The sequence below is a fragment of the Protomyctophum bolini genome (assembly GCF_963924005.1).
Source record: "Protomyctophum bolini genome assembly, chromosome: 11".
Classification (NCBI taxonomy): Eukaryota; Metazoa; Chordata; class Actinopteri; order Myctophiformes; family Myctophidae; genus Protomyctophum; species Protomyctophum bolini.
In genome coordinates this window covers 293767-320427 of record NC_137872.1, presented here as the reverse complement: position 1 = coordinate 320427, position 26661 = coordinate 293767, and the positions used below count along the sequence as shown (strand labels likewise).

At 42.2% G+C, this 26661-nt stretch overlaps 1 protein-coding gene across 1 annotated transcript in view; it reads left to right on the top strand.

Moving 5' to 3' along the window:
- LOC308324390 (NACHT, LRR and PYD domains-containing protein 1b allele 3-like) overlaps positions 1 to 22382 on the top strand; it is a gene marked incomplete at both ends in the record, with an annotated part of 32649 nt that extends 10267 nt beyond the window's left edge. Inside the window, 11 exons of the mRNA XM_080776434.1 lie at positions 3229 to 3572; positions 3781 to 5683; positions 6698 to 6866; positions 8368 to 8421; positions 8664 to 8686; positions 8914 to 9042; positions 10889 to 10938; positions 12906 to 13032; positions 13228 to 13464; positions 15655 to 16472; positions 22138 to 22382. Of these exons, the coding sequence (XP_080632560.1) occupies positions 3229 to 3572; positions 3781 to 5683; positions 6698 to 6866; positions 8368 to 8421; positions 8664 to 8686; positions 8914 to 9042; positions 10889 to 10938; positions 12906 to 13032; positions 13228 to 13464; positions 15655 to 16472; positions 22138 to 22382 (4099 nt within the window). The remainder of the gene's footprint in view (positions 1 to 3228; positions 3573 to 3780; positions 5684 to 6697; positions 6867 to 8367; positions 8422 to 8663; positions 8687 to 8913; positions 9043 to 10888; positions 10939 to 12905; positions 13033 to 13227; positions 13465 to 15654; positions 16473 to 22137) is intronic.
- Between the last annotated feature and the right edge of the window lie 4279 nt (positions 22383 to 26661).

The following is a 26661-nucleotide window of genomic DNA, read 5'->3' as shown; positions in this document are numbered from 1 at the left end:
GCTTGCTCTCACACAGACAACCCCCAACATATAGATAGCCTCAAGGCATTCACCAAATGGGGCGGTGGCATCATAAACAAACAGCCGGACAGAAAACAGCCTGTAACTTGGAGTATTATTACAATGTTTATCCCTAAATTTCCACGACACGTGCGTGCGTGGTCCCGCACGCGTACATGTTTGCAGGAGGTAGTGTGTGCTTACGTCAGTGTGAGAGGGGTTGAGTGTGTGTGTGTGTGTGTGTGTGTGTGTGTGTGTGTGTGTGTGTGTGCAAGTGAGTGTGAACTGTGAATAGGCCTACACCAACAACATAAACATCAGCTTTAAAACACAGAACATTAAAATTAACAATAATATCACCTATAGAAAACATTAAAAGACTTTAAAAGACGCCCTCTGATGGATATAATATTCATGCTTGTCCCCATCACTTTTTTATGTCCATCTTTGAGTGTTTGTGTAAACACAAACATTGAAGGACAAAAGTGAGGACTCAAATTTTGATTGGCAGGAATGACATTTGTTATGATTTGATTGGTTGAGCACGGAATGTGCACGATGTAAGATGATGTATGACGATAAGAGAACAGACTATAGAGCGCAGCAGTCCCGCCCCCTTTCAGAAAAGCGAGTGGCCCAGGAAATGAAACCCCAATGCATTTTTCCATCGGCACTTCGAATATAATTTATTTAAAGACGGTTACGCCGCGGACAAAGCCAATTCGGATCATGACAAATCATGACAATGAACACAATGTTTTGGGACGATCAAATCATTAGAAAGAAGAAAATAAAGGCAGGAGACAACACTATTTGTTTTGTTTTTCGTCTTATAAATTATTTGATCGTCCCAAAACATTGTGTTCATTGTCATGATTTGTCATGATCCGAATTGGCTTTGTCCGCGGCGTAACCGTCTTTAAATAAATTATATTCGAAGTGCCGATGGAAAAATGCATTGGAGTTTCATTTCCTGGGCCACTCGCTTTTCTGAAAGGGGGCGGGACTGCTGCGCTCTATAGTAATGTTGTCTCAACACAGCAGAGAATAGACTATAGTAATGTTGTCTCAACACCTCTCCAACACAGCAGAGAATAGACTATAGTAATGTTGTCTCAACACAGCAGAGAATAGACTATAGTAATGTTGTCTCAACACAGCAGAGAATAGACTATAGTAATGTTGTCTCAACACAGCAGAGAATAGACTATATAATGTTGTCTCAACACCTCTCCAACACAGCAGAGAATAGAATATAGTAATGTTGTCCCAACACCTCTCCAACACAGCAGAGAATAGACTATATAATGTTGTCTCAACACCTCTCCAACACCACAAGCTTCAGAAGGACAATGGCTTTCTTTACAGGGTACTGGGCTGAGATCCTCTGAGGTGAAGGAAGATTCTCAGACCAGCCCCTCTGACTAGACAATGTGTCTCACCCCACTAACCATCAAATTAGCACGGTGGCCAAACTTACATAGCCTAGTTATTATGAATATATATATATAGTGAAGATATGAGACAGACACACACACACACACACACACACACACACACACACACACACACACACACACACACACACACACACACACACACACACAGGATAATTGGCAGTATAATCTGCATACACTATGCACTACACTTTATGAATGTGTGTAGATCAATCATTCAAAACCCACAACATACGGTAGAGGCTCTTTCTAGGGAAAACAAACAAAGAGGAAAGATATCCCTTACGATAAAAAATATATATACATTAAACTCAAAAGCTTCCCTTTCCACTGAGAAACACATTAGCAACATTATCAACAAACTTGCAATTTCCTTACATCATAATAAAATAAATGATGCATGAGATGTTGACACAACAACACAAAGAAGCAGGACGTACAAAGAAACACAGCCAAGTTTTAAGCACGACTATTCACAGCTTCTTGTTTACAATCTGCAACCATCAACATGTATTCTATTCACAGCTTCTTGTTTACAATCTGCAACCATCAACATGTATTCTATTCACAGCTTCTTGTTTACAATCTGCAACCATCAACATGTATTCTTAATCATCTTGACATAAACTCATGAAAGAATATATACTGCATCAACAATGTGCTTATATGTGTATCTGAAAATCTACAATGAAAGTAAAGCATTTTTACCATCAAGATCTCTTTAACCCTCTAGCACCCAGAGTTGCTTTTTAGCTACAATTTTATTTTAATTAATTACTAAATTATTATTATTTTTTTCTGTTCTTTTTTCACCTAAATGTCATCAGTGATGTTCATTGCAATGCCAATTCAATGCCATTAGTCATGTTATTTGCATATAAATACCCCCCACAGAGGCTGAAATTCACACACAAAAAAAATGTTTGGACTCTTTTTGGTTTGGTTCTGAACATTTTTTAACCTAAAACTTTTGACCTTTACCCTAATAAAAGTAGGTAAAATAATTGTAATATATGTTTTTTTGTGATCATTAGAATGTCTAGAACATGTTTTATTCATTATTGTGAAAGATATCCCCCAAATGTAAATTATTAATTTATTATATTATTATATAATTATTATAAATTTTTCATCAAACTTTATTTTTTTTAACATCTTTTTTAGTGTCAGTGCTAGTAGTACAAAGTAGTAGTAAGGTTGAAATCTATTTTTTGCAAGTAGAAATTAATGCGGGTGTTAGAGGGTTAAAGAAACCCCACAAACACAGTGTAACCCTTGACCCCCAGAAAATGGCACTCTTAAAGTAACAGTGCCACCTCGTGGATTTACATAGAACTGCAGGCATATTTGCCACTGGGCTACATGTAGGTAACCTGACGCTGCCAGATCCAAGAAGCTTGCTACACAAATTTGTTTCACAGCTTATTGGGATCTGGGATCGCGGAAGCAAATTTGATGACGGGGCTGTTCCTTTTTTTCAAGATACATGGTAGATGATTGGATGGGAGCGTCTGTCTATCACCGTGTGGGCGTGCAAACACAACCAATCATATTGACGTGTCTATATAGCTTCACATCCGGTTTCGCACATATCCCGCCCTTAGCTCACGCTGATTGGTTCGGTACGAAGCAGATCTGACTCTGCTCAACTCCGTCAGAGATCCCAGATGAGTGTTGTGTTGGGGAATATGTTTCCCCAATACCGCCCTCATCTGGCAGCGTCAGGTTAACATGTAGGTACATATAATAAATATTGTGTTCATGTCCACAGCGTTGTGACTGAGCAGAACCCTGGACTGAAGACACCCAGTCAAACCACACCTGGACTGAAGACACCCAGTCAAACCACACCTGGACTGAAGACACCCAAAAAGGAAAGGAAAGGTACTATGTTTACCCAGGGTAACTGGACTAAGCTCAAGAACTTGTTTACAGCCAGGCCCAGTCAAACCACACCTGGACTGAAGACACCCAGTCAAACCACACCTGGACTGAAGACACCCAGTCAAACCACACCTGGACTGAAGACACCCAGTCAAACCACACCTGGACTGAAGACACCCAGTCAAACCACACCTGGACTGAAGACACCCAGTCAAACCACACCTGGACAAGGTAAAATATGCTAATACATTGGATGTTCTAACTATTGTCTGTATCAACAATTATATTGAAGTGCAAATAATGAAGCTAAACAACTTTAAACTCTGGGAAAAAGTCAACTGGTAGCCTATTGTGTTGTTATTTTTGGCTGTATTTCTTAACAAATTGTGCCGTAAAGGTGTATATTTATAATAAAACATACATGTTCTTCTCATTTCAGATGTCCGTCTGCAGGTTGATTTGAACGATTATAAGGTCAGTTTGAAGGTCAGTTTGGACAGTCTTGGTGGAGTGAAAAACCACATGACGGAAGAGTCTGGAGACTCCGTCACCAGCACCTACTCAGAGCTCTACATCTCAGCGGGACAGAGTGAAGGGGTTAATAGCCAACATGAGGTGATACAGCTTGAGAGAACTTCCAACATGAAGACCTTCCATGACGATGCAATCAACTGCTGTAAAGTCTTTAAGATCATCCTCCCTGGCAGAGAGAAACCCAGCCAAACAGTTCTGACCAATGGCATCGCTGGCATCGGAAAAACTTTCTCTGCGCGCAAGTTTGCTCTGGACTGGGCAAGAGGTTTGGAGAATCAAGATATAGATCTCCTGGTTCCCTTTTCATTCCGGGAGCTGAACTTGGTCAGAGATAAGCGGTACAGTCTTCTGAACCTGATCCATGATTTCCACCCAACGTTAAAGAAGGTCACAGCAGAGCAGCTCGCTGCCTGGAAAGTTTGCTTCATCTTCGATGGCCTCGATGAAAGCAGGTCTCCGTTGCACTTCGACACAAATGAAATCATCTCTGATGTCACAGTGACATCATCGGTGGATGCTCTGTTGACAAACCTCATCAAGAGGGATCTGCTCCCCAAGGCCCTCCTCTGGATAACCACCAGACCCGCAGCAGCCAATCGGATCCCTCCTGCATGTGTTGACATGGTGACAGAAGTGCGAGGGTTCACAGACCCCCAGAAGGAGAAGTACTTCAGGAAGAGATTCAGTGAAGAGAAGCTGGCCGACAGAGTCCTCTCACACTTGAAGACATGGAGGAGCCTCCACATTATGTGTTACATCCCACTCTTCTGTTGGATCATTGCTACCGTTCTGTTGGACATGTTGAGGACACACACCACGATAGGACAGCTGCCCAAGACCCTGACTGAGATGTGCTGCCACTTCCTGTTGGTTCAGACAAACACGAAGAAGCAGAAGTATGACGAGACTCATGAGGGGGAAAAAAGAAAAGAAACAAAAAAAAGAGAGAATCAACAGCAGCTCACTAAGACTGACAGGGATGTTCTTCTGAAGCTGGGCAAGCTGGCGTTTCAACACCTGAAGAAAAGTAGCATCGTGTTCGACCAAGAAGACCTGGAAGAGTGTGGTCTTGATGTGAAAGACGCCGCGCTGTACTCAGGAGTGTGCACACAGATCTTCAAAACAGAGAGCGTGCTGTTCCAGAAAACGGTCTACAGCTTTGTTCATCTGGTCATCCAGGAGTTTCTGGCTGCAGTCTACCTGTTCCACTGTTTTCACACATGGGACATGGAGGTCCTGAACACATTCCTGGGCTTCCGCCTCCCGTTAGCTTCCGTGGGAGATAAAAACAAACGCAAACGCTACGCCTTACAACCTTCAGTTCTGAACTTCGACGAACACTTCTCCCTCTCAGGCTTCCTGAAAGCTGCCGTTAAAAAATCCCTGGAGAGTAAAAATGGCCACCTGGACCTCTTAGTCCGCTTCCTTCATGGCCTCTCACTGCAGTCCAACCAGAGTCTATTAGGAGACCTGCTGGGTCACACAGAGAACAGTCCCAAGGAGATCCAGAAAGCCATCCAGAACCTAAAGAAGATGTTAACTAAAGGTGATACCTCTCCTGACAGATGTATCAACATCTTCCACTGTCTGATGGAGATGAACGACCACTCATTACATCAGGAGATCCAACAGTTCCTGAAGTCAGAGAACAGAACAGAGAAACTGTCTGAGACCCAGTGTTCAGCTCTGGCCGTCATGCTGCAGATGTCAGAGGAGGTTCTGGAAGAGTTGGACCTGAACAAATACAACGCATCAGAGGAGGGGCGAAGGAGACTGGTCCCAGCTGTGAGGAACTGCAGAAAGGCTCGGTTAGTAGTTAACACATTGACTTGACTGCCAATCACGTCATGTTACGTCGCATCGAATCCATCGCTTGACTGCCAAGCACGCAGTATTGTGTCCTATGGTCTTTTCAGTGGATTAGTATAGATGGCGCTCTTCATCAACATACTGTATGAATGATGCTAGGTTGCTAGGCAACAGATAAAACCAGAAATGAACCAGAAGTGAAAGTCTGCCTTCCGTCCGCCTCAATTTAAACAGAAATGTCAACCCTGTCTGCATGCACAGGACTGCTTCAATGTCAACCCTGTCTGCATGCACAGGACTGCTTCAATGTCAACCCTGTCTGCATGAACAGTACTGCTTCAATGTCAACCCTGTCTGCATGCGCAGTCAGTACTTCTTCAATGTCAACCCTGTCTGCATGCGCAGTCAGTACTGCTTAAATGTCAACCCTGTCTGCATGCACAGTCCGTACTGCTTCAATGTCAACCCTGTCTGCATGCGCAGTCAGTACTGCTTCCGTAAGATTGCATTGGGAAAACATGCTGACTTCAGTGTTGTCCCTAAACGCGTTCAATGAACGATCGTTCACAAACACGTTCATATTTTGGGTGAACGTGAACATACTGTATTTCTGTTTGATCAACGTCATTGTGAACGCGTTCATTTCTGTCGTGTGTGAACGTCACTTTCTCACGATCAACTTCGTTCAAGAGTGAGTGTTTCCATAGAGCCTTCCAGGAGAAAACCCCGCTAAGACACACTCTAAACAGGCCTTAATATCTAACGTTAAACCCTCCAATAAGTCCTTATCCGACACAATTTAACAAATCTTTCTCAGCCGTACAGCCGCGGTGGGTCGCGAGACATGGCCAAAGCATCCCTGGGGTCCCCGGCCCAAAAGGTTGAGAACCCCTGGTCTATTCCACAATACTGTTTATGTCTGGATAACTATAGGAGATGTTTTAGTTAACTTCCATGACAGTGAACTAGGTATCATTTGTATTGATAATCTCTTATTGAATCTGCATTTACAGACTTGTTGGCTGTAAACTCAGTAAGACAGGTGTTGAAGCTGTGTCTTCAGCTCTCAGCTCTAATCCTTCCCATTTGAGAGAACTGGACCTCAGTGAAAACGACCTGCAGGACTCAGGACTAGTGGAGCTGCTCTGTGCTTCACTGAAGAGCCCACACTGTAGACTGGAAGTTCTAAAGTAAGATACATTTACCACTTTTATTATGATCACTTCTGTTTTATTATGTACTGTATTATGTGAATATAATATGAATGCTGTGGTGAGAATGTATTAACCCATTTTGGTCGGGAACCCTTTTTGCTGTTAGCATTATGTTATGCTTTAGCTATTGAAAAATAGCAGATCTACAAGCTCACAGCGCGCCACCGAGTGTCGCGCTACGAGCTTGTAGGTCTGCTATTTTTGAAAAATCTGATCTCAGGTCAAAATAAGCTTGATGGTGAGACATGGTAGGCGAATAGGGAAAAAAAGTTAACCAATAGCTATCACAATGAAACTTTAAGACTAAGATCTTTTGTATTACAAGTTTTCTGAAATGATATGTTTAAATATGCAAATTAGGCATTATATGTGCTAATTTGCATACATTCCGGGACGATAAATCTGAAGATCAGATAAAGCCAGGTTCAAAAGTATGGTTTCATTTTGTTGACATATTAGAGACAAAGACAATTAGGGGATTTTCGATATCTCTAATTATCACTCACACAAATCTGAAAATAGTGTCAACAGGCATAAAAAACCCACATTTTTGCCATATTTTAGTAATAAAATGTGATGTAAATCAGGCTGTGAATGATAAATCAACAAACCCTTCTGTAAATTCCTGCAGAATATAGTTATGAATAAGACTGGAAAGTTTGGTGTATGTGAGTGCAACTGAAGTGGAGATTCTTTGCCCCAAGTATGAGGAAAACTAATTTTGAGAAAACGGCCTTTAAAGATTTGTATTGTAAAATTACAAAACGTTTTAACTTTTATTTGAAGCCACTATTTTGAGACAAAATATCTCATCCAAACCTTAATTGGCAACAACGTATTGTGCCATATATCATTAGAAAGGTCTGGACCTCGAGCTGACTGTGGTTGGATCCAAATATGGTCACTTCCTTTGTACCAACAACCAATCATGAAAATAGAGAGGGTTGATTTTCACCCAGCAAAACAAGCTGTCATTGGCTAAAATAAACTACTAAAATAAACATCTAAATCTGTATTTTGACTGTTTATTTTGCTTTAGTTTGAAAGAAAACATGTTTAGGAAGCAAAATAGCACAAAATTGAAAAATTGAAAAATCATGATTTCACTTGCCATGTCTCGCCTTAAATGCTTGTTCCAACCCGTCACTTGTTCTTAGTTGGCCGCTAAAAAAAATAACATCTGAGCGGTTATGATCTTCTTTTTCATAATATTGGGGGAAATCAAACTAACATTCAGTCTTCATAGTCTTTGATATCTAAATTGTTATCTTCCTGTTATTCTGTGCTGTCATGGTGTTGTCTATTCCACACTCTAAATACTAGATAACTAGATTTGTTCCAGTTAACTTCCATGACAGTGAACTATAGGTATCATTCATTTTGTATTGATAATCTCTTATTTAATCTGCATTTACAGACTTGTTGGCTGTAAACTCAGTAAGACAGGTGTTGAAGCTGTGTCTTCAGCTCTCAGCTCTAATCCTTCCCATTTGAGAGAACTGGACCTCAGTGAAAACGACCTGCAGGACTCAGGACTAGAGGAGCTGCTCTGTGCTTCACTGAAGAGCCCACACTGTAGACTGGAAGTTCTAAAGTAAGATACATTTACCACTTTTATTATGATCACTTCTGTTTTATTATGTACTGTATTATGTGAATATAATATGAATGCTGTGGTGAGAATGTATTAATAAGCTTGATATCATGGTAACCCAAGCCTATGTGTCTGAGTAGACGTTAAAATTACCCCAAGCATGTTTCAAAGTGTAAAATCTCTTTAAGGCGAAGGTATCGGCTACTTCATCATATAACAGAGTTTCTCACAACGCGTTGAGGAGTTTGTAGATCTGCTATTTTTGTCTTGCAACCCTCTGTAGCTACGCCACAGTTATCAAGTTTCTTAATAATATGTCCACGACAAATCCGATATTTTATAATTATTTAAAAATGGCGAATTAAACATTTATTAATGAATTCATTAATTTATTTATGTATGTTTTAATCTGGTGTTTCAGACTGGCTCACTGCGGCCTGTCAGAGAGATGCTGTGAAGCTCTGGCCTCAGCTGTAAGCTCTAATCCCTCCCTAAGAGAGTTGGACCTCAGCCTCAACGTGGTGAATGATTCAGTTCTGGAGAACTGCAAGTGAGTAGACTTGGGCTGTGTCCATGTTGGACAGTGAGTAGACTTGGGCTGTGTCCATGTTGGACAGTGAGTAGACTTGGGCTGTGTCCATGTTGGACAGTGAGTAGACTTGGGCTGTGTCCATGTTGGACAGTGAGTAGACTTGGGCTGTGTCCATGTTGGACAGTGAGTAGACTTGGGCTGTGTCCATGTTGGACAGTGAGTAGACTTGGGCTGTGTCCATGTTGGACAGTGAGTAGACTTGGGCTGTGTCCGTGTTGGACAGTGAGTAGACTTGGGCTGTGTCCGTGTTGGACAGTGAGTAGACTTGGGCTGTGTCCATGTTGGACAGTGAGTAGACTTGGGCTGTGTCCATGTTGGACAGTGAGTAGACTTGGGCTGTGTCCATGTTGGACAGTGAGTAGACTTGGGCTGTGTCCATGTTGGACAGTGAGTAGACTTGGGCTGTGTCCATGTTGGACAGTGAGTAGACTTGGGCTGTGTCCATGTTGGACAGTGCAGTGTTTCCCTTAACAGTGTATCTCTGACACAAAGGGCCCTATCTTGTGTCAGGGGCATTTTCTCCATAATTTGGGGGTTTAGCATTGTGTAAGAGGCGTTCCCCCATTAAATTAGCTATCTTATGCCACAGTCTAAATCCTTAAAACACCTCCGCTACCCGTTACATTATGCATAGGTGTGGTTTGGGCGTTACGCAACTTAAACCAATCAGTGCCAGGTACCATAATCCATTATACCTGGAGTGAACCGTATGGAAGAGCAACGCGTGCTGCCTTGGAATACATTTAAATTAGATACAGAGGGTTGTTGTGTGTGTTCACATTACGGGTGGTTTGAAGACACGATTTCCGTTGTCCTAAACCTGTGTGCATGAGATAGCAAATATAGGGAAAGCGCATCAACACGCGTACAGACACACCTCCAGCCGCAAACATGTATAGTGGGTTGTGTGGCCGCAAGATAACGTTTACGCATAGTGGAAGCTCCTAAATGAGTAATTCACGTAAAGTGTTTAATGCTTGCGGGTAAGGCATGGGATACGATACAGCCCAAAGTCACAAATCATGAGAAGAACAACAACACAATGCAGTGCCTCAAAGAAACTCTAGGATAGCAGATGTAAACAATGAACATCTGTCTAAACAACAATATATGTGCATCACGAAGGTATAAAAGGACAGTGGAGTGCTATAGGGGTTAAGGTGGAGTCTGAGGAGGTGATGAGATCCAAACTGGGCAGCAGTGACTATGTCTGGATGAGCTGCAGGGCCAAGATAATGACAGGAGAAACACTGTAGTGTCAGCTAGTGGAGACGTTGTGTTAGACAGTCAGACATTGATGCATTGTTGTTCTACTTCCTACAGAGTGAAACACTGTAGTGTCAGCTAGTGGAGACGTTGTGTTAGACAGTCAGACATTGATGCATTGTTGTTCTACTTCCTACAGAGTGAAACACTGTAGTGTCAGCTAGTGGAGACGTTGTGCTAGACAGTCAGACATTGATGCATTGTTGTTCTACTTCCTACAGAGTGAAACACTGTAGTGTCAGCTAGTGGAGACGTTGTGTTAGACAGTTAGACATTGATGCATTGTTGTTCTACTTCCTACAGAGTGAAACACTGTAGTGTCAGCTAGTGGAGACGTTGTGTTAGACAGTTAGACATTGATGCATTGTTGTTCTACTTCCTACAGAGTGAAACACTGTAGTGTCAGCTAGTGGAGACGTTGTGTTAGACAGTCAGACATTGATGCATTGTTGTTCTACTTCCTACAGAGTGAAACACTGTAGTGTCAGCTAGTGGAGACGTGTTAGACATTGATGCATTGTTGTTCTACTTCCTACAGAGTCAAACATGGAGGAGAAGATAGGTTTAATTCTACACTCATTTCAAAACGTGAGTATCTGTGTCTACATTAACATTTTATATGCTGTTGTATACTTGGTTGATGTCGTCCTGAAAACTCTTGTGCTCTCTACTCTCTGCTCTTGGCCTGGTCCTTAACACATCAAGATGAGGTCATGTGGTCTGACAGAAACAATGGGCCTCATTCACTAACCTGGTCGTAAACAACATGTATTTCGTCTATATTGGCATAAGTTCAGTTCTGACGTGCGATGCATGAAAGGTGGTGCAGAGCCGTGATGTGTGCAGATCACAGGTGGATCTCGTTTTGGTTTGAAAGTCACAAGTGATCTCCCGTGTCGATCATTGGCATGGTTCCACGCTCCATTTAACACCATACAAGACAACTGGAAATATAAATCACACCTGTGTGAACTGAGCGGTGCAACTATACATTTACTGTTATAGTTACTGTACTGCACTGTGCTCTGTACTGTATTGTAGTGTACTGTGCTCTATGCTGTACTTGATTATTTTGGGGGGAAAATAGTTTGTTACCGCGTGTTAGACGACACATACACAGAGAGACTGACAGGTACACAGAGAGACAGACACATACACAGAGAGACAGACACATACACAGAGAGACTGACAGGTACACAGAGAGACAGACAGGTACACAGAGAGACAGACAGGTACACAGAGAGACTGACAGGTACACAGAGAGACAGACAGGTACACAGAGAGACAGACAGGTACACAGAGAGACATACACAGAGAGACAGACAGGTACACAGAGAGACAGACACACACACACACACACACACAGAGAGACAGACAGGTACACAGAGAGACAGACAGGTACACAGAGAGACAGACACATACACAGAGAGACAGACAGGTACACAGAGAGACAGACAGGTACACAGAGAGACAGACACATACACAGAGAGACAGACAGGTACACAGAGATACAGACAGGTACACAGTAACACAGAGAGACAGACAGGTACACAGAGAGACAGACAGGTACACAGTAACACAGAGAGACAGACAGGTACACAGAGAGACAGACAGGTACACAGTAACACAGAGAGACAGACAGGTACACAGAGAGACAGACAGGTACACAGTAACACAGAGAGACAGACAGGTACACAGAGAGACAGACAGGTACACAGTAACACAGAGAGACAGACAGGTACACAGAGACAGACAGGTACACATAGAGACAGACAGGTACACAGAGAGACAGACACATAGAGACAGACAGGTACACAGTAACACAGAGAGACAGACAGGTACACAGAGAGACAGACAGGTACACAGAAAGACAGACACATAGAGACAGACAGGTGATTGGGGGGGGGGGGCGTCCCCAGATGATTGTGGGGGGTCCCCAGATGGCCAAATTGGCCAAAAATGTCAAATACTGTAAGAAAGTGGAAAGTATTGTGAAAATAGCAGATCTACAAGCTCACAATGCCTCAAACTAAATGGAATGCCTACAATTCCAAGTGCTTGTCAATGTTGATTATTTTGGGGGGGGTCCTCAGTTCAAACTGGACGTATATGATTATTTTGGGGGTCCTCAGTTCAAATATGCTTATTTTGGGGGTCCTCAGTTCAAATATGATTATTTCTGGGGTCCCCAGTTCAAATAAAATCACACTGCAGAATGTCTCTGCCCAGGGGTGCAGAGACATTCTGCCCCCTGGTGGAGACTTTAAGACATTCTGCCCCCTGGTGGTTGGACTCTGACAGTGACGATCTTCTTTATTACATTTTAATTGTACCGAGTCTTAATTTAGTCGACTAAGACTAGACTAAGACTAAATAATGTAGAAATGACTAATATAGGACTAAATCTGTTGCCAAAATTAATACTGCAGTGAGTTTGTAGATCTGTGTGTGTGTGTGTGTGTGTGTGTGTGTGTGTGTGTGTGTGTGTGTGTGTACATGCTAGTGTCAGTCAGTGAATGATGTATTTAATGTTTACTGTGTTGTTTTCTCATCAGATTTCCAGCGTCTCACACTGGACTCAAACACAGCACACTGTGACCTCTCTCTGTCTGAGGACAACAGGAAGGTCACAGGGGGGTCACAGAGGTCAGGGGGTCAGCGTCCTCCTGATCACCCAGACAGGTTTGATGACCGTGAACAAGTTCTGAGTTCACAGAGTGTGACTGGACGCTGTTCCTGGGAGGTAGAGTGCAGTGGAAGGCTTTATATAGCAGTGGCTGACGGAACAATCAGCAGGAAAGGAGATGGTGGTGACTGTTTGTTTGGATGGAATGATAAGTCCTGGAGTCTGTACTGTGATGGTGATACTGGTTCCAGTTACCGTGTCATCCACAACGGACAGTGGAGTGAGAGGACTGACCTCTCTCTCAGAGCCTCTGAAGGCTCCAACAGAGTATCAGTGTATGTGGACCGTCCCGCTGGGACTCTGTCCTTCTACACAGTGTGCTCTGACTCACTGAGACACCTGTACACCTTCCAGACCAGGTCCACTGGACCTCTCTATGCTGGGTTCTGGTTATACTCCTCCTCCTCCTCAGTGCGTCTGTGTGAGCAGTAAGTATAATGGACACACATTTAATTGTAGTCCTATTTTAGTCATTTGTACATTATTTAGTCTTAGTCTAGTCTTAGTCGACTAAATTAAGACTCAATACAATTAAAATGTAATAAAGAAGATCGTCACTGTCGGGTGAAGTGTTAGAGTCCAACCACCAGGGGGCAGAATGTCTTAAAGTCTCCAATAGGGGGCAGAATGTCTTAAAGTCTCCACCAGGGGGCAGAATGTCCTAAAGTCTCCACAGTGTGATTTAATTTCAACTGAGGACCCCCAAAATAATCATATTTGAACTGAGGACCCCCAAAATAATCATATTTGAACTGGGGACCTGCCATAATAATCATATTTGAACTGAGGACCCCCAAAATAATCATATTTGAACTGGGGACCTGCCATAATAATCATATTTGAACTGAGGACCCCCAAAATAATCATATTTATGAAATAATCATAGCTGTGTAGCGCATGCGCGAGCGTTCGGTGACGTCTGACAGCAGCTCGTCCAAAACCGACCACTTTTTAACATCTTTTAGCCTTACTTTTTACTTGTCATGTTAGTTTACTGCTATCATACGCACTGTATGATAGCGTCCTTGACATGAAATATTGAGCACCACTGATACAGAAACATATAGGTATTTCAGAAAACTGTCAGAATTTTGAAGACATTTTATACATTTCGACGTCAGGCCTAAATGGGTTAATCTTTTTTTTTTTTTTTTTTAAGTTACAAGAGAATGGAGCTTTCCGGGCCATTTGAATCATTAAAATTCATCCTCCAATGTTAATCTACAGATTAATGAGAACCTTTGTGAACCTGTACATATTTATTAATGAATTGAAGAACCCCATAATAATCATATTTGAACTGGGGACCCCCAAAGTAATCATAATATGACCCCCCCCCCACACACACACACACACACAGCATTATGTCACTTAAAGTTAACATTGGAATCTATAATTTTATTGATTGTGTGTGTGTGTGTGTGTGTGTGTGTGTGTGTGTGTGTGTGTGTGTGTGTGTGTGTGTGTGTGTGTGTGTGTGTCTCTAGACCCTCTAGACTCCATCATTCCAACATGGACATAGTGAGTACAGAACCCTCTAGACTCCATCATTCCAACATGGACACAGTGAGGACAGAACCCTCTAGACTCCATCATTCCAACATGGACACAGTGAGTACAGAACCCTCTAGACTCCATCATTCCAACATGGACATAGTGAGTACAGAACCCTCTAGACTCCATCATTCCAACATGGACATAGTGAGTACAGAACCCTCTAGACTCCATCATTCCAACATGGACACAGTGAGTACAGAACCCTCTAGACTCCATCATTCCAACATGGACACAGTGAGGACAGAACCATCTGCTCTGCACAATAATCACAGTGACTGAACATCAGGAAAGACACTGATCGTTTCCTGTCTGCTTTGTTGTGTCTTTCAGAGCCATTTTAGGCTAGGCCCTGCCCGAAAACGTCGGGTTGGGTCGGGTTCGGGCAGAAATTGACATCTCTACTGGCAACGCATGTTATAACATCGGCCAAAGAGTCAGGACTCAGCCAGCAGTCAGTTAGCAAGGATATTACATCTGTATGAGCTGACGCTGTGGAAAAGTCTTGGGTTCATCTTTGTCTAATTACTGATTTTATTTTCCCTTTCTCTATATTCTCTGTAGGGTACGATGCCTTTGCATGGCGAGATGGAAGAATGTCCTGTTACAGAGTCACTGTCCTTTCTGGAAGTTCATGCTGTTACAGAGTCACTGTCCTCTCTGGAAGTTCATGCTGTTACAGAGTCACTGTCCTCTCTGGAAGTTCATGCTGTTACAGAGTCACTGTCCTCTCTGGAAGTTCATGCTGTTACAGAGTCACTGTCCTCTCTGGAAGTTCATGCTGTTACAGAGTCACTGTCCTCTCTGGAAGTTCATGCTGTTACAGATTCACTGTCTTCTCTGGAAGTTCATGCTGTTACAGAGTCACTGTCCTCTCTGGAAGTTCATGCTGTTACAGAGTCACTGTCCTCTCTGGAAGTTCATGCTGTTACAGAGTCACTGTCCTCTCTGGAAGTTCATGCTGTTACAGATTCACTGTCTTCTCTGGAAGTTCATGCTGTTACAGAGTCACTGTCCTCTCTGGAAGTTCATGCTGTTACAGAGTCACTGTCCCGCTCCCGCAGTGTAAACGATGTCACACTACTACTGGACAATACACAGACATTTACACCCGACATCGTTCTTGTGGAAAACAAGGAACGCTACAGGTTCCACTGCACCCACGCTGGACTGTTCCAATGCAGCGTGACCGGCCTGGGGTTGAAGATGGAGACAGAGGGAGAGGTGACTTACGGGACAGTCCCGTGGCACCGGGGCCTTCTGTCCCAGCTGAGCAAGAGGCCCGCGGGACCACTGTTTGACATCAAAGGTCCTCAGGGGTCCGTGTGTCAGTTGCAATTTCCACACTGTGAGATCCTCTCCACAGGTGGAGGCAAGTCCTTGTCTGTTGTCCACGTGGTGGATGATGACGGCGTTGAGCTGATCAAACCCCGTGTGGTCACAGAAACTCATGTTATCATAGATGTAACCGGGTTGTCTTTATTTGGTCTCATCATGGAAATGCTGTTCGGGCCCAGGCCTATCCGGGCACTGGTGTCACTGTTTTATACGCCACCGATTGAGCATGATGATGACCCCATGTCAACGCTGAATGTACTGCTGCTACCCAGCAATGTGGTGCTGAGTGACGTGAAGAAGGAAAGGAAGGAGATGCACGGAGAAGAGAGTTACATCGAAAAGCCTCCCTGCGAACTAATCCCAAAGAAGAAATATACCCTCTCCACCTCGCATCGGGATGATGCCGTCGTCATTGAACCACACAGAGCAGGCTTTGAAGTCGACAAATCGTGCTATCACAATTACATCACGACGTTTCAAGTGACTTTAAAGAAAAGGATGAAGATGGTCGAGCTGCTTCTAAGGGACTGCGACACCTCTGTCTGTGCGTGGGAAAGCTGCGTTGACTTTTCAGCTCCTGCTGTGAGAAAACAACAGAGCCAACGCGTTCAGCGCACAGCGAGTCTCGCGGCAGAAGACACCCTCTCACCCAAATACGGTGAAATGGCACAGATTGGCAATTCAAATATACACACCTAGAAAACACCCGATCTCACTCTCCCTCTCCCTCACGCGGTGAAATAGCAATCTGTCGCGGTCAAAACAGTAGTAGTGTAACATGTGGGGGTTTATGTATAAAACAGTAGTAGTGTAACATGTGGGGGTTTATGTATAAAACAGTAGTAGTGTAACATGTAGGGGTTGTGGGGGTTTATGTATAAAACAGTAGTAGTGTAACATGTAGGGGTTGTGGGGGTTTATGTATAAAACAGTAGTAGTGTAACATGTAGGGATTGTGGGGGTTTATGTATAAAACAGTAGTAGTGTAACATGTAGGGATTGTGGGGGTTTATGTATAAAACAGTAGTAGTGTAACATGTAGGGATTGTGGGGGTTTATGTATAAAACAGTAGTAGTGTAACATGTAAGGATTGTGGGGGTTTATGTATAAAACAGTAGTAGTGTAACATGTAAGGATTGTGGGGGTTTATGTATAAAACAGTAGTAGTGTAACATGTAAGGATTGTGGGGGTTTATGTATAAAACAGTAGTAGTGTAACATGTAAGGATTGTGGGGGTTTATGTATAAAACAGTAGTAGTGTAATACGTAGGGATTGTGGGGGTTTATGTAGGGACTTAAACAGTAGTAGTGTAACATGTAGGGATTGTGGGGGTTTATGTAGGGACTTAAACAGTAGTAGTGTAACATGTAAGGATTGTGGGGGTTTATGTAGGGACTTAAACAGTAGTAGTGTAACATGTAAGGATTGTGGGGGTTTATGTATAAAACAGTAGTAGTGTAATACGTAGGGATTGTGGGGGTTTATGTAGGGACTTAAACAGTAGTAGTGTAACATGTAGGGATTGTGGGGGTTTATGTAGGGACTTAAACAGTAGTAGTGTAACATGTAGGGATTGTGGGGGTTTATGTAGGGACTTAAACAGTAGTAGTGTAACATGTAGGGATTGTGGGGGTTTATGTATAAAACAGTAGTAGTGTAACATGTAAGGATTGTGGGGGTTTATGTATAAAACAGTAGTAGTGTAACATGTAGGGATTGTGGGGGTTTATGTAGGGACTTAAACAGTAGTAGTGTAACATGTAAGGATTGTGGGGGTTTATGTATAAAACAGTAGTAGTGTAATACGTAGGGATTGTGGGGGTTTATGTAGGGACTTAAACAGTAGTAGTGTAACATGTAGGGATTGTGGGGGTTTATGTAGGGACTTAAACAGTAGTAGTGTAACATGTAAGGATTGTGGGGGTTTATGTAGGGACTTAAACAGTAGTAGTGTAACATGTAGGGATTGTGGGGGTTTATGTATAAAACAGTAGTAGTGTAACATGTAAGGATTGTGGGGGTTTATGTATAAAACAGTAGTAGTGTAATACGTAGGGATTGTGGGGGTTTATGTAGGGACTTAAACAGTAGTAGTGTAACATGTAGGGATTGTGGGGGTTTATGTAGGGACTTAAACAGTAGTAGTGTAACATGTAAGGATTGTGGGGGTTTATGTAGGGACTTAAACAGTAGTAGTGTAACATGTAAGGATTGTGGGGGTTTATGTATAAAACAGTAGTAGTGTAATACGTAGGGATTGTGGGGGTTTATGTATAAAACAGTAGTAGTGTAACATGTAGGGATTGTGGGGGTTTATGTATAAAACAGTAGTAGTGTAACATGTAGGGATTGTGGGGGTTTATGTATAAAACAGTAGTAGTGTAACATGTAGGGATTGTGGGGGTTTATGTATAAAACAGTAGTAGTGTAACATGTAGGGATTGTGGGGGTTTATGTATAAAACAGTAGTAGTGTAACATGTAAGGATTGTGGGGGTTTATGTATAAAACAGTAGTAGTGTAACATGTAAGGATTGTGGGGGTTTATGTATAAAACAGTAGTAGTGTAACATGTAAGGATTGTGGGGGTTTATGTATAAAACAGTAGTAGTGTAACATGTAAGGATTGTGGGGGTTTATGTATAAAACAGTAGTAGTGTAATACGTAGGGATTGTGGGGGTTTATGTAGGGACTTAAACAGTAGTAGTGTAACATGTAGGGATTGTGGGGGTTTATGTATAAAACAGTAGTAGTGTAACATGTGGGGGTTTATGTATAAAACAGTAGTAGTGTAACATGTAGGGATTGTGGGGGTTTATGTATAAAACAGTAGTAGTGTAACATGTAGGGATTGTGGGGGTTTATGTATAAAACAGTAGTAGTGTAACATGTAGGGATTGTGGGGGTTTATGTATAAAACAGTAGTAGTGTAACATGTGGGGGTTTATGTATAAAACAGTAGTAGTGTAACATGTAGGGGTTGTGGGGGTTTATGTATAAAACAGTAGTAGTGTAACATGTAGGGGTTGTGGGGGTTTATGTATAAAACAGTAGTAGTGTAACATGTAGGGATTGTGGGGGTTTATGTATAAAACAGTAGTAGTGTAACATGTAGGGATTGTGGGGGTTTATGTATAAAACAGTAGTAGTGTAACATGTAGGGATTGTGGGGGTTTATGTATAAAACAGTAGTAGTGTAACATGTAAGGATTGTGGGGGTTTATGTATAAAACAGTAGTAGTGTAACATGTAAGGATTGTGGGGGTTTATGTATAAAACAGTAGTAGTGTAACATGTAAGGATTGTGGGGGTTTATGTATAAAACAGTAGTAGTGTAACATGTAAGGATTGTGGGGGTTTATGTATAAAACAGTAGTAGTGTAATACGTAGGGATTGTGGGGGTTTATGTAGGGACTTAAACAGTAGTAGTGTAACATGTAGGGATTGTGGGGGTTTATGTAGGGACTTAAACAGTAGTAGTGTAACATGTAAGGATTGTGGGGGTTTATGTAGGGACTTAAACAGTAGTAGTGTAACATGTAAGGATTGTGGGGGTTTATGTATAAAACAGTAGTAGTGTAATACGTAGGGATTGTGGGGGTTTATGTAGGGACTTAAACAGTAGTAGTGTAACATGTAGGGATTGTGGGGGTTTATGTAGGGACTTAAACAGTAGTAGTGTAACATGTAAGGATTGTGGGGGTTTATGTAGGGACTTAAACAGTAGTAGTGTAACATGTAGGGATTGTGGGGGTTTATGTATAAAACAGTAGTAGTGTAACATGTAAGGATTGTGGGGGTTTATGTATAAAACAGTAGTAGTGTAACATGTAGGGATTGTGGGGGTTTATGTAGGGACTTAAACAGTAGTAGTGTAACATGTAGGGATTGTGGGGGTTTATGTATAAAACAGTAGTAGTGTAACATGTAAGGATTGTGGGGGTATAGGGACTTAAACAGTAGTAGTGTAACATGTAAGGATTGTGGGGGTTTATGTATAAAACAGTAGTAGTGTAACATGTAAGGATTGTGGGGGTTTATGTATAAAACAGTAGTAGTGTAACATGTAGGGTTTGTGGGGGTTTATGTATAAAACAGTAGTAGTGTAACATGTAGGGTTTGTGGGGGTTTATGTATAAAACAGTAGTAGTGTAACATGTAGGGGTTGTGGGGGTTTATGTAGGGACTTAAACAGTAGTAGTGTAACATGTAAGGATTGTGGGGGTTTATGTAGGGACTTAAACAGTAGTAGTGTAACATGTAGGGATTGTGGGGGTTTATGTATAAAACAGTAGTAGTGTAACATGTAAGGATTGTGGGGGTTTATGTATAAAACAGTAGTAGTGTAACATGTAGGGATTGTGGGGGTTTATGTAGGGACTTAAACAGTAGTAGTGTAACATGTAGGGATTGTGGGGGTTTATGTATAAAACAGTAGTAGTGTAACATGTAAGGATTGTGGGGGTTTATGTATAAAACAGTAGTAGTGTAACATGTAGGGATTGTGGGGGTTTATGTATAAAACAGTAGTAGTGTAACATGTAGGGGTTGTGGGGGTTTATGTATAAAACAGTAGTAGTGTAACATGTAAGGATTGTGGGGGTTTATGTATAAAACAGTAGTAGTGTAACATGTAGGGATTGTGGGGGTTTATGTAGGGACTTAAACAGTAGTAGTGTAACATGTAGGGGTTGTGGGGGTTTATGTATAAAACAGTAGTAGTGTAACATGTAGGGATTGTGGGGGTTTATGTATAAAACAGTAGTAGTGTAACATGTAAGGATTGTGGGGGTTTATGTATAAAACAGTAGTAGTGTAACATGTAAGGATTGTGGGGGTTTATGTATAAAACAGTTTTAGTGTAACATGTAGGGGTTGTGGGGGTTTATGTATAAAACAGTAGTAGTGTAACATGTAGGGATTGTGGGGGTTTATGTATAAAACAGTAGTAGTGTAACATGTAGGGATTGTGGGGGTTTATGTATAAAACAGTAGTAGTGTAACATGTAAGGATTGTGGGGGTTTATGTAGGGACTTAAACAGTAGTAGTGTAACATGTAAGGATTGTGGGGGTTTATGTAGGGACTTAAACAGTAGTAGTGTAACATGTAGGGGTTGTGGGGGTTTATGTATAAAACAGTAGTAGTGTAACATGTAGGGATTGTGGGGGTTTATGTATAAAACAGTAGTAGTGTAACATGTAGGGATTGTGGGGGTTTATGTATAAAACAGTAGTAGTGTAACATGTAGGGATTGTGGGGGTTTATGTATAAAACAGTAGTAGTGTAACATGTAGGGATTGTGGGGGTTTATGTATAAAACAGTAGTAGTGTAACATGTAGGGATTGTGGGGGTTTATGTAGGGACTTAAACAGTAGTAGTGTAACATGTAGGGATTGTGGGGGTTTATGTATAAAACAGTAGTAGTGTAACATGTAGGGATTGTGGGGGTTTATGTATAAAACAGTAGTAGTGTAACATGTAAGGATTGTGGGGGTTTATGTAGGGACTTAAACAGTAGTAGTGTAACATGTGGGGGTTTATGTCGGGACTTGCCAGTCCGTGCTATTTCACCGTGGTGAGATGGGCCTCGATGGTTCGTTTCTGTTCATAATTTGAACACTTTTATTTCTTGCAGCACAATCTACAGTAGCGGCTGCTTCCATACCAGCACCATCTACAGGAGCGGCTGCTTCCATACCAGCACAATCTACAGGAGCGGCTGCTTCCATACCAGCACAATCTACACGAGCGGCTGCTTCCATACCAGCACAATCTACAGGAGCAGCTGCTTCCATACCAGGTGAGTCTCTAGCTTGTAGATCTGTTGTTACTTCCATACCAGGTGAGTCTCTATAGCTTGTAGATCTGTTGTTACTTTGGATGTTTTAGCGTGACGCTGTAGTGAGGTCAAGTAGGACGTTAATTCATGAACAAACACGTTTAAATAAGGAGATAAGAGATTTCTGCAGCAACGATCTATAACGATATATATAACGCACACACACACATGTATATATATATATATATATATATATATATATATATATATATATATATATATATATATACTACCAGCACAAACTGTATCACTTTACTGCAATTTTTAGAATAAGAATTGTTAGCTCCTATTATGGCAATTTCCATTTTAAAACAATGTCAAATGAAAACCAACAACTCAACGTTCAATCCTCCTTAACTTCAGCTAAACACTTTGTGGACCAACATCTGTGTTCCCTGGTGAGGAATGTGAGGAACGTGGGTCCCATCCTAGATGTGCTCATTCAGGAGGACATCATGAACAATGAGGGCTACAGCAATGTGATGTCCAAGCCCACCACTCAGGACAAGATGAGGGCGATCTATGCTCTCCTGACCTCCAGCAGAGGCAGAGACACTTTGTACAAAGCTCTCCAGGAACACGAGCCTTCTCTCCTTGAAGATCTGTAAGTCATTTGCATTTAATTAAGCCATTTTGGGGCGGGAACCCCTGTTGTTTTAAAGCATTATGTTATATTTTAGCTGTTGAAAAATGGCAGATCTACAAGCTACGAAAAATCGTGAGAATGTGCCTCGAATCTTTGAATATATATTATTACAGAGTGAACATTTTAACTTCTGGGGAGGTCCCTGGAACAACATATTATTTTCAGGTGGGGGTCGGTGGCCAATTGCATATAACGTTGGGGTCCTTGACATGAAATATTGAGCACCACTGATACAGAAACATAATTTATAGGTATTTCAGAAAACTGTCAGAATTTAGAAGACATTTTATAAATTTCGACGTCAGGCCTAAATGGGTTAAGTTTTCTTTTTTTTACAAGTTACAAGAGAATGGAGCTTTTCGGGCCGTGTTATTTGAATCATTATAATTCATCCTCTTGATTCCCAAGAGCCCCACACTTTCATTCCAATGTTAATCTACAGATTAATGAGAACCTTTGTGAACCTGTACATATTTATTAATGTACGATCAGCCCTTAAAACAAGGCTCCAGACTTCCCAAAACAAACTGGTCAGGCTACTACTTGGCCTCACTACCCGAACCCACCTCACCCCTGCCCACTTTGACAGGCTGGAATGGCTTAGGGTTGACGACAGAGTACAGCATCTTGCAATGGGTCTGGTCCACACGATTCACTACACCACTAAGATACCCATGTACCTGTCTAGATACTTCACTAAGATACCCATGTACCTGTCTAGATACTTCACTAAGATACCCATGTACCTGTCTAAATACTTCCTTAATGTCAATGAAGTCCACACCCACAACACCAGAGGGAGTTCAACAAACCATGTGCAACCCAGATTCGGCACAAACAAGGGAGCAAATTAATATCGTTCCTATGCCACCAAAATGTGGGACGCCCTACCAACAGTCATTAAGACATGCGAATCCCTTGACTCCTTCAAAACTGCCCTCAAAGGGCACCTACGGACGGCTGCAATTTGAAACTGGCCCCCGTAAAATCTGAATGTGTGTTTCTGCACAGATATGGTTATTCACAGCAGCGGTGTTGTTCTTCTTCTCCTGTTAGGAAGTAAGTGATGCTGTTGATGGACCAGGAGTGCTGTGCTTCCCTGCGTGGCCACCAGATGTCCCCCTTCGTCGGGGAGACAACGCACGTGATTGGCCGGAATGAGATGGTGTACAGTATGACGATGAGAGCGCCCCTCACTTCACACAGGTGTGATTTTTATTGCTCTGTAAAGCTCTTTGAGCTGAACTTCATGTCATGAAAAGTGCTGTACAAATACATGTATGTAAATGTAATGTAATAATTAATAATTATTAAATATCACTGTCGGATGCATTCATGGATGTTTGATTTGTGGCATTTCACACAAACTGTAACTCACAATAATGCCAAATAAAGTGATTTTACAGGACTGGACTTGGACTAGACTAGAAGTTAATGGTGTGCATTGTGTAACGATATGAACAAAATCATATTTACTTATGGATGAGTTGTGTATCGATCTGTGTTGTTCAATTCATGGGTTAATTAGTCATGTTTGGACTACATACGCCCTTAAGACATGCAAATCCCTTGACTCCTTCAAAACCGCTCTCAAAGTCCTCTTAGTGTGTAGCTTCAGGGTAGGGTCTCTCAGTGGACGACCCCGGCTTCAGGGTAGGGTCTCTCAGTGGACGACCCCAGCTTCAGGGTAGGGTCTCTCAGTGGACGACCCCAGCTTCAGGGTAGGGTCTCTCAGTGGACGACCCCAGCTTCAGGGTAGGGTCTCTCAGTGGACGACCCCAGCTTCAGGGTAGGGTCGCTCAGTGGACGACCCCAGCTTCAGGGTAGGGTCGCTCAGTGGACGACCCCAGCTTCAGGGTAGGGTCTCTCAGTGGACGACCCCAGCTTCAGGGTAGGGTACGCTCAGTGGACGACCCCAGCTTCAGGGTAGGGTCTCTCAGTGGACGACCCCAGCTTCAGGGTAGGGTCTCTCAGTGGACGACCCCAGCTTCAGGGTAGGGTCTCTCAGTGGACGACCCCAGCTTCAGGGTAGGGTCTCTCAGTGGACGACCCCAGCTTCAGGGTAGGGTCTCTCAGTGGACGACCCCAGCTTCAGGGTAGGGTCTCTCAGTGGACGACCCCAGCTTCAGGGTAGGGTCGCTCAGTGGACGACCCCAGCTTCAGGGTAGGGTCTCTCAGTGGACGACCCCAGCAGCCCACTGGGATTCAGTGCACTGAATAAACGAACGACAAGAGAGCACACCGGTGCGTTCAGGGCGCATTTCCGAACGCACCCTAGGTTTCAACACCCCCTGCACTGCATTCTGGGTAATGTTACATGTTTTTTCATGGCACCCTATTGGTCTTCTGGGTAATGCTAGATTGTTATGGCGCTGTATGTTTTTGTCACCCCCTGACACTCACAGTGTGAGACTAGGGGTGCACCATTATGACATGATGACCGATCTCTGATTACCGGTATTTGCAGGGTCATAATTATCTTCCGATTCTGACCGATTTAGATATTATACAGAGATAGATATAGAGATAGATTTAGATATTATACAGAGGACCACCATGGAAACAAGCCTAGGTCTTCTTGGCCCAAAGCCTGTTAAAAAGTATTCAATCAATAAATAAATAAATAGCATATACTCTTTTCCTAGTGTCTGTTTTCACAACTGAATGATACAGTACACATAATTCAATGTAGATTTTTTTTTTTTTTTGTTGTTTGTGAAAACCGAATATGTTTGAGACCGTTTCCGATTCCCCACCCGTCCTTCCTCTTCGATGTTTCCCTTTTTTCTTTTTATGTTCTGTTTATTAATTTTTTGTTTTTTACAAATATAGAAGTAAATTGAGAAATAAAAACAGAGTGACAAATACAAAAAACTAAAACACACACACAACAACAAAACACAAACTCCAAATCAAGACAACCAAAGAACATTCAAAACAATAAAAACAATATATAAAATATATTATATAAAAAATAAATAACTCCAATATACTCAATATACATAGCAGATCATGGTCACAAACATCATCCAGACGAGACAGGTTGGCCTGCAGTCAGGCGACAGTTATTCAGGTTCAATCGGAGGCACAAGTGTAAGGTGGTCAACACGAGAGAGAAAAGGCTGCCATGCTTTACTGAATTTGGAGATTGAGCCACGCAATGTATATTTAATTTTTTCCAATTTTCGATGTTTCCCTTTTGACTGATACTGTACCTGTCCATTCAAAGTCTAGACGGGCCCGGCCCTACCTGGGCCCTCATCAAACCCTGTACACTCAAGACACTGCCCCCGCTGCCACCCTTAGATCTCCATATATGGAGCTGACCTGTTCTGACATTCCATATGTTGATCTGACCTCATCAAACCCTGTACACTCAAGACACGCTCCATGGCCAGTACAGAATTAATTCCACACACACACACACACACACACACACACACACACACACATATAAAATATATTATATATATATATATATATATATATATATATATATATATATATATATATATATATATATATATATATATACGCACACACACACACACACACACACACACACACACACACACACACACACACACACACACACACACACACACATGGTGGATGGTCTTGGCTTGCAGCTGGACTACAAACAAAGATGGTGGATGGTCTTGGCTTGCAGCTGAACTACAAAACAAAGATGGTGGATGGTCTTGGCTTGCAGCTGAACTGCAAAACAAAGATGGTGGATGGTCTTGGCTTGCAGCTGGACTAGACAACAAACAGCTCCAGTAAAGGTGTAGTTGTCTCTGTCTGTGACAAACTGTAGATCTGTAACGTCTGCAGCTCAGGTGAGTCAAAACACTGCATTATTATTAAGCAACATGTGAGCTTGTAGATCTGCTTGTTTTTTTTAACATGCTACGAATCTGAATGCCTGCAGGTTGAAAGTGTTTTTGATTGATGAGGTTTTCATTTAGATAATGATAATAGAGTTGCATTGGTGTGAGATGTCCTTAAAACTGTTTTGTTGTGAGGAGTTGCATTGGTGTGAGATGTCCTTAAAACTGTTTTGTTGTGAGGAGTTGCATTGGTGTCAGATGTCCTTAAGACTGTTTAGTTGTGAGGAGTTGCATTGGTGTCAGATGTCCTTTAAACTGTTTTGTTGTGAGGAGTTGCATTGGTGTGACATGTCCTTAAAACTGTTTTTATGGTTAACATATTGTTTATATATTCCAGGTGTTACTAACAGG